This window comes from Malania oleifera, chromosome 10, assembly GCF_029873635.1.
Source record: "Malania oleifera isolate guangnan ecotype guangnan chromosome 10, ASM2987363v1, whole genome shotgun sequence".
Lineage (NCBI taxonomy): Eukaryota > Viridiplantae > Streptophyta > Magnoliopsida > Santalales > Ximeniaceae > Malania > Malania oleifera.
The window spans coordinates 19,860,590-19,872,675 of NC_080426.1; the positions used below are offsets into that span (position 1 = coordinate 19,860,590).

At 37.5% G+C, this 12,086-nt stretch overlaps 2 protein-coding genes across 4 annotated transcripts in view; one reads left to right on the forward strand and one right to left on the reverse strand.

Moving 5' to 3' along the window:
• The window catches only part of LOC131165467 (protein GLUTELIN PRECURSOR ACCUMULATION 3), a 49,042-nt gene extending 39,290 nt beyond the window's left edge, over positions 1 to 9,752 (forward strand). The window contains exons 11-16 of one of the 3 annotated variants that reach the window (XR_009139582.1): positions 124 to 276; positions 689 to 789; positions 1,855 to 2,031; positions 2,109 to 2,221; positions 2,912 to 3,060; positions 6,719 to 6,785. Coding sequence is in view for 2 of the 3 variants with exons in the window: in XM_058123315.1 (XP_057979298.1) it covers positions 124 to 276; positions 689 to 789; positions 1,855 to 2,031; positions 2,109 to 2,221; positions 6,719 to 6,806; positions 6,887 to 6,952 (698 nt within the window). In the remaining variant the exon portion in view is untranslated. Of the gene's footprint in view, positions 1 to 123; positions 277 to 688; positions 790 to 1,854; positions 2,032 to 2,108; positions 2,222 to 2,911; positions 3,061 to 6,718; positions 6,807 to 6,886; positions 7,111 to 9,426 lie in introns of those variants that run through there. The other 2 variants (XM_058123315.1, XM_058123316.1) reach the window with 2 other exon arrangements.
• Positions 9,677 to 11,512, reverse strand: LOC131165468 (uncharacterized). Its single transcript, XM_058123317.1, has 4 exons — positions 10,974 to 11,512; positions 10,550 to 10,660; positions 10,247 to 10,327; positions 9,677 to 9,952 (listed from the first exon to the last, which is right to left on the reverse strand). Exons 1-4 carry the CDS (start codon positions 11,193 to 11,195, stop codon positions 9,878 to 9,880), a joined length of 489 nt encoding a protein of 162 aa, XP_057979300.1. The 5' UTR covers positions 11,196 to 11,512; the 3' UTR covers positions 9,677 to 9,877.
• Positions 11,513 to 12,086: the final 574 nt, after the last annotated feature.

Here is a 12,086-nt window from a genome sequence, read left to right on the forward strand (position 1 = left end):
TTGGATATAAGTTCACATTTTTTTATAAAATAAATGGAAAATATCCTTAGCCCCTCTCTACCTGTTATTTCCTTTTTCCAATGTTGGCTTAAAGTTAATTTTTCATGCTTTCTTTGCATCTAGTTTCCGCGCAGTGGAAGCGCCTAACGACGAGCAATGAACCTCCTCCTGCTCGTGCATACCATTCTATGACTTGTATTGGCTCACGATTTCTATTATTTGGTGGCTTTGATGGGAAAACCACATATGGTGATATGTGGTGGTTAGTTCCAGAAGGTACTAGCTTTGAAGTTTTTTTCCTGAATTTTTTTTTTTGATAAGATTGTAAAAGATACTTCAATTTGAGAATTTTTCTGGGATATGCATTGATTTAATTTTGGGGTATCCTGCGCAAAATTTTCTACAAGGTGTGTCAATCCCTTTGTAATATATGTCTTCTTCTGGAGCTCTTGCACAATTTGTACACATGAGACGGGAAGTATGGAGCCGACTATTGTTTTTATATTGTTAGGATCTTAATATGATATAAGCATATCAAGTGGAAGCAGTTCTGTCGATTTTGGAGCTTCCACATATTTTTGGTTTTGGTTAGATTTTTTTCTTATTTGGGTTAATATTCATTTTCATATTGAAATTAGCTTTTCCTGATTGCTTCTCTTCCATATCTCCCCTTTGGGGGTGTTGGCAGAGGATCCTATTGCACAACATTCGACTGCAACCCCACCAGAACATCTTCCTGACAACAAAGACATAGTGGCAGCAAATAATACCATCCGATCTGCATTTAAGGTAATGCAAATGCCTTCCTAGTCACTTAACCTTCCTTTTTTTTTTTTGTCCCGAGTGTATATCAAGGACTTTGTGGTTTTCTCCTTGTAATGCCAGCAATAAGGCCAGAAAATGGATTTTGGACACATTATGATTAGGTTGGAAATGAAGAGGCAAACAATTTTCAATAAGCATAGGCATATACGCAATCTAAAGTCCTAGATTGTGCTCCCAATAAATATGAGTTATTGAATGTGAAAATATGACCTGATACAAGGATTAACCTTTTATCTTGTGTATTTTACAATGTACTTGATTGCTTGGTTTTAAACATACATGTAGTTTTCTAAATTGTTTTTAAGTTATAAATCTGCCACAATATAGTCTCCCATTGGAAGTTTAATACCTGCTAAATTCAAACATCCTATTTTTAACTTTTGTTCAAAATTCAAATTCTTCAACTTCCGTGCTGGTTATCCTCTTTAGAAAGTGAACCAGGGTAACTCCTTGGTGAGGAAGCTCTATCCGAACTTCAAGCTTGAAAATGCTTTATCAAGGAGCTTTGGGCCCATTTGGTTGAAGTTTAGGTACAGGTTTTTTGTATCCTGAAACATGGGATGCAAAGAATACACAAAATTCTCAAATTTGGTTTGGCAGTTCTGAAAAACTGTTTTCAGAAATATATCAAAAAACACCCTTAAAAAATTCAGGTTTTCCGGGAACGACATTGAGGTGTTTTCCGCGTTTTTTTTTCAGAATTATTTTTCTGGTTCAATGAAAATAAGGAGTATGGTATCTAACCCAGTTTTTAAAAATAATTATTTTATTAACAAATTGCCACTTGGGTCAACCTTAAACACACACAGTTCCACTGTTCTCATTTCGGGAACAATTTTCAGAACTAACTAAACACGTTTTCGACTATGCAAAATACATGAAACAATCCTTTTTGGATGACTCCTTTTTGCATCCTTAACCAAATAGGCCATTAATTTTCATTGAACTTATAATTTATGAATTCCTGCAGGTTATGCTAATTTTACTGTTGATTTTTAAAATTTTGGATTGGTCCTGTATCTTTGACAGGAAAGCCAGGAGGAAGAATCTGCTGTGTCAGAACTACAAAAAAGATTAGAAATATCAATTACGCTTTCTAGTCCTGAGCTTCAAATTTTAGACGAGTCAGAAGATAGAGAATTTCTTGAACTAGCTTCAAGACTAATTGGACGAGTATCTAGTGATGAACAGATTCCACACATTCAGGTAGTTTTGCTATGCATTTTGATATTGCAGTTAGAGATTCTCAGCTGACCACTGTTCTTTGTTGTGTGGGGGAAAAGGCAGCTCAGGTGCTTCGCAATTACTGGAGGAAGTCTACACCTAGCTCAATATTTCTGAGAGAGCTTGGCCCTTTGCTTCGTGATTACCACCGCCTGATTACACGTTGCCATCTGTAAGGAAGACATCTTTCACACACTCGGTGTTTTTGATCACTTAAATTATGGCAAATTTTCTAGCAGTTGTTTTCATTCTGAAACTAGCTGAAATTTCAGAGTTCACTGCTTTCAGTCCATGTTGTCCTTTGGCTAAGCTCGTTCCAACTTCCAATCTCTTGTTTGATGTGAACCAAAGCCATTAAATAACAGAGAAGGCTGGAGTATGATGTTAGTACTCAACACCGTAAGTCCAGCATTGTGACTAATAGCAGTTGGATCCAACTTGAAGGCCAATATTTAGGATTAAACTGAATTTGAAGGAAATACCTGAAACCCTGTGATCTTAAGACCTGATGTGTAGAAACATGAGATTGAGGACTAAACTCAAATTGGAAGCAAATCCCTCGAATCTACAGATCTTCAGGCCAGTTGTTAGGTGCAGCTTGGCACTATGTTGTGAAACTCTTGGCCAAAGCGCTTTTAAGGCCTCAAAGAGGCCCATAGACTAGGTGCACTTTATGATTAATATGTGTGTGAACATACCGAGGGCTGTTGTCACAAAGGCTTACCTTCTTGAATTTTTCTACTTTGCTTCAGGGATAGTTTTTCCTTGAATTACTCTTCTAAAAATTTTTTTCCTAGTATTTTTCCTATTGTGAGTTAACTGTTAAATCTTTTCAATATAAATTATTATGCCTTTTATTCAGAACACGTGCACGAGGCACTCATCCATGCTTCAAGCCTTCTGTCTGGCTCCAACTGTGTCTAGTGCTTTCAAAGACATTGCTTTGGTTTATCTAGCAGAGAATCAGCTAAGTGCTGGCCTTTTCATATACACAGCGAAGAGGGATCAGAGGTATCCACAGAGCAACCTGTCAAACTGATGCTCCTGAATGTTTGAGCCTTTTAGATTTGCTTTACTCTTGAAGCTACAGCTCTTGCACACAGAATTTATGGAAAAAAAAAAAAAAAGGGAGAAAACCAAAAGCTTCCCTCCCTGTTAGACAAACCCACCTTTTTATCGACAAGTTACAAGACCAAGCTTGTGTAGGAAGCCCGCACAAATGTGAACAAAACAATCCAAGCCATGTGAATGCTGACGTTTACAACTCTACTAAACTTTAAAAAGTGACCAAGGTACCCAAATTTTATTTAAGAAAATTAGCGTAAAAAGAACTAGAAACCCAAATATACTCAAAATACAAGCCTCAACTTAAAACAACAAAAATACCCCTGATCTGAACCTCAAAGATATGATAACCCATTCTTAGCCCAACATTGCATCATTCAGTAGGTTGGAAAGAATAAAAATCCATACAATTTGCTATTGCAGCTCAACACTTCAGCATCAATCTGCATGAATTCCTTTTAACTGATTGAGTTTCAGTGTCAGGTTTGACAATTCATTGCAAGTAAACTGTACTATGTTCTAGCTTTTATATTGTTTTTTGACATCTCAATTTGTCTTCTTCGCAAATTCTTTTGCTTTGTTGGAAATTGCCAGAAATTTCCTCTTGTTGCCTTGGGCTGCGTGCTTCTTGAATGTTTCTTGAAGGTATTGAATTTGCCTCATATTGATTTTTGTAGGCTGATCTGATAGCATTGTAGGTTATGTGGGCTGGTGCAGATGCTCAATGTTCGGGGCATGTCTTTAACTGGAAGTATTTTTTAAATGACTTAAGAGTGCGAAATTTACCATCAAAACTCATGAGGAGAGTTTCTCAAGTACTAGGAAAAAAATATAAGTGTGCGCACACGTATCAACAAACTCTATAGAAGTTTTGAAGTTTTATCCATTGTAACGAACTGTTCAAAATTGCAAAAAAGAAAACCACTTCGCTTTTTGACGTTGCATTTTTTACTTCCTCAAAGGCTCCAGTATTCTTCTCTCTGAAGTCCAAATTATTTTAAAGCACCGCGGACTCGGCCTACTCTGGTAACATTTTGCATGCGCTCACAGTTTTGCCCTATAAAAGGCGTCTGTCAAGGTTGAAACCTAAATCATCATTTTATGGTCAAAATCTTCCTAGTACATGCCTTTCTTGGGATCATGACAGCCTCTCCCATCTGATCTCCTATGTCCTAATCAAAGTGGGCCACACCTTTGTGTGTGTCAATAGAAGGCCATAAATTATGTCTTGTTAATAGCTATTAATCTAGGCTGTATATACTTTCATAAATAGGAAAGGAGATTTAGCTTACCATGTATAGCTTCCTAAAATCACTCTATGTAAATTAGCTGGTTTACCATATATAGTTTCCTAAGATCACTCTGTGTAATTAATATGTACAAATTTAAGTTTCCTTGTATAACTAGCAGTCTTGCCTATATAATGAAAGACCTTCCCAAAAGAGAGGACAATTCGAACCAATCTGTTATGGTATCAGAGCCATTCTCTAAGAAATCTTAGTCCTAGTTTTCTCAGTCATAGCCTCAGTACTTATGGAGAAGTCAGATAATGTTTGTGTCAGATTCACTGGCAAAAATTATGCTGCTTAGGAGTTTCAATTGGAGACCTTTCTGAAGGGTAAAGAGCTGTGGGGACATATAGATGGCAGCAGCAAAGGGGGATCTACTGCAGAAAGGTCTGTGGCCGACAAGGCACCTTGGAATGCCAAAGATAATAAAATCATCTCCTGGATTCTTGGTTCCATGGAGCCACTCTGATTCTGATCGAGTCGTAATCTCACCATTGTTTGAGACTCTTGCAGCTGTCACAGTTGTCTTCGTCGTCTTTGTCTTCGTCTTTGAACTCTTGCAGACGTCATCTTCAACAGGTCTTCATCTTCTTCTACAGTTGTTCTTCTGGTTCTCTCTTCCTCATGTGTCTAGCAATCTTCAAGTGACAGATATTTTCATCAAGGCTCTCACACGGCAACGACATAATTTTCTTACAAACAAATTGATGCTTATGGATAACCTGCATCTATTTGAGTGGGGATGTCAATAGAAGGCCATAAATTATGCCTTGTTAATAGCTATTAATCTAGGTTGTATATACTTTCATAAATAGGAGAGGAGATTTAGCATACCATGTATAGCTTCCTAAAATCACTCTTATGTAAATTAGTTGGCTTACCATATATAGCCTCCTAAGATCATTTTGTGTAATTAACACGTACAGATTTAAGTTTCTTTGTATAACTGATAGTCTTGCCTATATAATGAAAGACCTTCTCAAAAGAGAGGACAATTCGAACCATTCTGTTAGTGTGGACCCTGCATGTTCATGTAGAGTCCACTGACATGATAGTTGCACTAGGGTGGTTTTGATACCAAATGTAAATGTCTCAGATCAATTCTTCTGAATTATTGTCTGCTTTGGTCCATTAGGCCTCACGACCCATAGTAAGTTGGATCCTAAACTATACTTATATGGGCAAGATCTCCCCAATACACACCCTATATGTGATTGTGACACATTGCAAGAGTGCAGCATTCCAAGATTCTGACTCTGTTTTTGCAGTAGGAGCTTCTCCAGGCCTGCAGTTTTGATTTCACAATGTCAGATACTATCTAATTGGTGTCCAAAACTGCAAAAACAGATTCCACCTCTCACATATTTACAATGTAAAAGAAGGTGGTTGACTCTTTTCCACTGTTCTTTGCATAAACAGCATCTGTTAACTGGAGAGACTTCTGTTCTCATTAAATTATGTATGTGCTATAAGGATCCTTTCAAAAGAAGCTTCCCAAGCAAAAAAGGCTATTTCAGTTGGAACTTGAGCATTCCAAATAGCTTCCCCAGAGAAATTTGCAAAAAGCTCTTAGATTCTGAATGAGACCACAGAGCTTTGTATCACCCCTCCTTTTCATCCCACTTTCGCAATGGCCTTCATCAAATTGAAACACTACCTCCATTTCTGCCTTGTTGTAATTCCTCCCGAAGCACAAAAGCCACTTGATCTATTCTGCCTCCTTCACAAAACAATTGTTCACTGAGGTATCCTTTTTAGTAAAAGGTCCTGGAAATTGGTCCTTCAGGGGAGTCATTCCACACCCAATGTCATGTCAAAAGCCCATGTGCATCCATTTCCATCTTCAAACTTTCAATGTGGGTGCTCCTGCTCTCCACGATAACCCAACTATTATGATTCTCCTGATCCCCCCATTTTAGCAGTGGTCACCAGACTGATTGCCTTCCTTAGATTATTCCTCAGAGTGAATCCCAAAGCCGTTTGGCAAGAAGAGCCCTTTTCATTGCCAAACCATACAAGGGCACCCAAATGGGGGAAGAGTTAAAATCCCCCATCTAATCAGGTCTTATCTGAAAACATCTTCCCTACCACCACCAAAAAGCTTATCAAGCTTTTCAACAACTGGAAAACTTTCCTTCCCTTGAATTGAGACCCCAAAGGCAGCTTCCATGAATATGTATGTGTGTGTGTATTCCCTATTTGGATTCTTGTGTATATATGGACTTTCCCCATTTCTAGTTGATTTTTTTCAGTGGGGACTTTTGTATAAAACTTTTGATTATTCGGCCTGTCTTACTTTGGTTGAATTTTCACAGAATGGAGGGTGTAGATTTACAGTCTACAGAGTCAGAAATTTCTGGAAAAGAAGTGTATCGGTTTTATCATATTAAGAATGTTTCTCAGGTATGAATCGTGCACCTTTCTGAAGGCATTTGATTGTTATGTTTATGACAGTTTTTGTGATTTCCTGATACTTTACTCAGGATTCAGGAGACTCGTGTTCATGTTCATGTAAATATCAAAATTATCTCAGCATGGTCTTGTTATAATTTGCTAAGCAGAAACATTGTATTGCTCACTTCATTTTTTTTGCTGTTTGTCCCTCCACATGGCTGTGAGGGTGAGAGTTGGTTGAGCCATTAGAATGTCCTAATATGTAATTTAAAATTTATTAATGGATCATTTATTGCTTAGGTGTATGGACAAATCTGCTTGCCAATATTTGTGCCTCTCCTCTTCTGCCTTAAATTTTGAGATTATAGTGTAAAAACTGTTTTTCCACCTCCAATTGTAGGACTGACTTTGAAGATGAAGTATGCAGCATATGCTACCCAAAAATAATTGTTTTTCATCTCCAATATCAAACTGTTCTGAGATTGTAGCATGCCCAAAACATGCTGTGTATGCTGAAATCTTACGATTTTTTTTTTTCATGGCCGCTTCAGTAGACTTGCCAGACAACAAATTGTGCCTGAGCCTTCTCTCTTTGAATTTCATATCTGAGCCCATTCATAAATCAGGCTATAGTTATTCATCATTGTCAAGTTCTTCACATTTAATAATTAATTCTTCAAACTTTTGGGCATAATTGACCCGACCTTTGGTGAAAACTATAGAACTAATCAAAAAGTTGCTTCTTTCTCCATCTTGAAGCACTATTCTTGAAGGAATGTCTTCAACTTCTCCCAACATGTCACCATAGGCATCTGGGATCTCCCACGATGTTCTCACATTGTGGCGGATTCCACTCTATACCGAAATGATGCAAGTTGACTAGGGGGAAATTAGGAAATTTGATTTGGGTCAGAGTTGGTGATGGAAATTACGGAATATGTGAAATAAGGGCAAGAGAAATAGGAATTCAATCTGATTTGGACCTCAATTAATTAAAAATATAAGGATGATGAAGCATACAACTATTAATTCCACTCCTTACTTATTCTAGGAAGAAAGCCTACTCTTTCTAGAGTTTAAAGAAATTACTTGCAGCAACTTAATGGTAATACGTCATTCTAATTCAGAATAAAGCCTATACAAAGATGATATTGACTTTGCTTGTTTAACCCAAATAACAGTTATTCTCACTGCACACAAGTCAAAACAAAGGCATGGAAAATGTCTGTTGTTGGTTAGAGGTTTGAATTCAGTATGTACTTATGAGGAAGAGGGTGGGGGATTAAGGGTAGGCCTGTCCATCCCATGGCTTGTCAGCCCCCAAAGGGGACCTGGTTAACATCGGTTACACATCCCCCCCCACCCCACCCGCCCTCCCCCCCAAAAAAAAAAATCTAAAAGAGCTAGTTGCAACCATCAAAGCTACAACTCTTGAATCTGGATACTCCACCTAAATAAAATAAGAATCGTGACACACAAAATACCCAAAATGACTCTAAAATAGCAGCTAAAGTATTTCTTTGGAAACTATGAACAGCACGGCTAAATGCTTGTGAATAGTGGGTGCTCTACAGTACTGGGAATAGTGATGCCATTGTGGTGGGAATGCTTACTTTAACTCAGCATTCATTCAACTCCAGATCAATCCTCCACCGTCATCACATCAAATAAAGTAAGACCGACACACATAATGCCCAAAATGACTCTAAAATAGGAGCTAAAGCATTTATTTGGAAAACCATGAACAGCTCTGCTAAATGTTTGTGAATAATGTGTGCCCTACAGTACTGGGAACAGTGAGTAGTGACACCATAGCACTGGAAATGGTACTTCAACTCGGCATTCATTTCAACTCCGGATCAATCCTCCACCATCATCCCACCAAATCAAATCTTTTGGTGGTTAAAATTTCCCTTTTTTGATTATTTTCTCTTATTGCATCTGTGGATTTTGTCAAGTGATAAATTTTTTTTTATCTTGTTATGAATGTTGCTGTTTACTGAGCTGAGGATAAGAAGAATATTTGTGTAAAAATAATTCCTAAAAATTTACATCATATGGCATGCTGAAATGTGAAATATGACAATCGCATTTACCAAAAATCAAAATATTTAGTGTGGCATATTATTTCATGATATTCGCCCAAATATTTTTGATGTGGTGGACTGAATAGTATCCGATAATAAAATAGCATGTGATGAGGGCCCTCAATCAGCAATCACTACGTACAGTGTGCCCCTTAGTAACTGGCTAATCATGATATAGTAGATTAAATAGTAGTCTCCAATAAGATAATTGTTTTGCATAAACCATCAGATTCTACTAGTTATACAGCTACATAAATGTAGTGGCTTTATGAAGGATAAATAATGTTTATTACCTTACGAATGCCAACAAAATTGCATTTTCTGCCTTTACTTGGGTCAGTATGTAAATGTGTATGATGTCCTGAAGTGAAGTTGGATACCTCTTAGATTTTTCAAAGAGAATGTTCATTGCACAGAATAGGACAACTGACAGATTATTGTTATCTTGCATGCTGCTGCTCTTTTCTTAAGTATGAACCTCAATTCTTTTTTCTTATCATTTCCTATTTTTCTGAGGTGAATTGCATGCCTAATGATTTCAGCTGCGCATGGATGATATTCCCAAGCTACTGGCCGAGTACAAACAGCTTTTATCGGACTAGGAACAGTGTCAGACCCTTTCTTATGGGGAAAGTGAAGAACAAGTGGTGGTTTGAATACTGTCTTCATACCGTTGTTATTTTAGCTCCACCAATGAATATTCATGTCTGAAATCTTAAAAAAAATGCCTAAGTCAGTACTACCATAAAATATGCTTTGAGGTCTTAGATTTTGTAGAATCTAGATGCTGGGTTTTACCATAGGTAGCAACTCTTTTTTATTCTGTTATTTATAATCCACGTAATGGAAATTTATTACACATTAGCCACTTCGGTGAGATGCAGAATGGGAGTCACCATTCCATACCTATTATAGTACTGTGTAGTCGGTAAACTAAAACATGATGAAAAAGTCACGTAATGATACAAAGTTGTATTCAAACAGAGACAAATCTCATTTAATGGAATCTATGTTCTTGCTCAACTCCTCCAGCTTCTTCATCCTCAGTCTCTCACTCTCACTCACCAGCTGGGAAGATCACAAGGCAGCCAAAGAAAACATCATGATTCAGAGTAAGGAAGCCTCAAGCTCTCTGTATATTTGAGTAATTGAAAGGGCAGAAACTTGAAAAACAAACAAAACAAAAATAGAAAAACAGAGTTTAATTAAGAAATCCCCAAAACTAATTTCTTGGCTGCAAAATGTTTCCTTCATTTTTTTCCTGACTACTAGAAAGAGTGAATTTTAATTTTAGGGGAAGAAAAAAAGAAAGAAGAGAGTTTCAAGATAGAATTATACTATAGTATAACGGAAAATATTAACCTCCATTAATTTGGTAACAAGTTGAGCCTTTTCCCTGTTTTTCTCATTGAAGGCTTCGAGGGCTTCTTTGTATTCTTTGTCCTGCGGCCGAACACAAATTATATTGAGTTATTCATTCAAAAAGAGAACAAAAAAGTATGCTCATGGGCTGACAGTCTCTTAATTATATGTGTAACCAATCAGGAGGTAACGGCACATTTTTTTTAAAATTAAAGTGATACTGAAGTGCAGCAAAATAAGTAACAAAAGTGACAATACGGATAAGGAATGTGATATTGGTGGAGGTATGATCCAATGTCTCACCTTTTTCTGGCAGCTCTGTCCCAGTGGCTTTAGCTCTCTGTTCGTCATGTCAATCTTCTTTCGTACATTTGCAGCTTCCTTCCCCATGGGATCTCCCAGCACCTCAAGCTCCTAACTCCATATCAAAAGAAGAAGAAGAAGAAGGAGAAGAAGAAGGACAAAAGAAAGAAAAGGGCAAATAAAATATACCCTTTTGTTAAAAGCTTACTGTGTTGCAGCAAGAAAACCTGAGAAGCATTCTTTGTTCATTCTATATGTTTTAATTTCACATGTCGCTTGTTTTTTTAAAAAAAAATAATGAGTGCTTCATCTTGCACCATTTAAGGGAACCAGTTTTTTTTTTTGGTTATATAAATTACTTTCTCTTGATTTGCTTTGGCAGGAATTGCTTTAAGTTGGTTCTGTATATATGTACCGAACTTACTTCCCAAATCTCTGCTAGGCGCCTGGTTTCTTTCTCAGCCCGTCCCAATTGGATTTCAACCTTCTCCTTCACTTGTACCATCATCCTCTGAATCTCTTCTTCTCTGGCTTGAAAGGCAGCCATAACGGATCTCGAGACCGTCTCATCATCATTCATGTCATCCATGGATGGCTTCCCACCACTGCCACTGCTGCTATTTCCCATGCTTCTCATTTTGTGCATCTCCAACTGTAGCCGCTTGTTGCTCTCACCTCTTTATCAATTTGCACTACTTCTTCCCTTCCCCTGCACTTCTGCACATGGCCGCATGCTCTTTTCTTTTGCTTTAGAGTTCCATCTCTACTTCTTGCTTTCTTAAGGAAGAATCAGAGTGGAAAGCAGAGGAATGAACTCCAAGACTGCCTAATATTCCTTTGTCTTCGTAAAGATTGAGTAGAGAATCGCCTTCTTCTTCTAAAAGGAAAATTCACATAATCCAAGAGCACATTCAAGATAAACAATCTCAAAGACCTAAGCTGTTGAGGTTTAAAATCAGTCTTAAAGATAATGCTAGCCATTGTGGTAACTTTTGCTTTTGAGTTCGTTAGGGTGGCAATTTCAGTAGAATGTAGCCATTGTGGCCCTGCCCTTGTGGATTAACTCATTAGATGAGTAAGTATTTGCTTGAAGCAAAAGGAAGTTTGTCAAGTGTCATTGTTGGGTGATACCACCTAGCATGTTGGTAATCACCTCAAAATTGAAATTGAAGCTAAGGGTGTCACTGCAAGGAAGGTGCGATGGAGAGATGCTCAATCCTACTATATAATTAGTTTTCTGTATATTTGCAGATACCCTATTGTTGGGCTTTTCCTTCTATATTTGAAGGAGGAAAGGCTCATTCTCATGTTGGATTATAAATTCATTTGGTGGCAGCCCATGGCAGAAGCCCATTGAAGGTTATGTGATGTTTGGTCGTAAGAAACTTGTGTATTTATGAGACTGGGAGATTGAATTAAAAAGTTTTCCTACTATAAAATGCACGGTGTGATTGTGAATTGAAGCCCCCTAGGACAGTTCTCTATGAGCATGTCGATTGAAGCCCTATTATTGTAAATTTATCAAAGTGCATTTTAT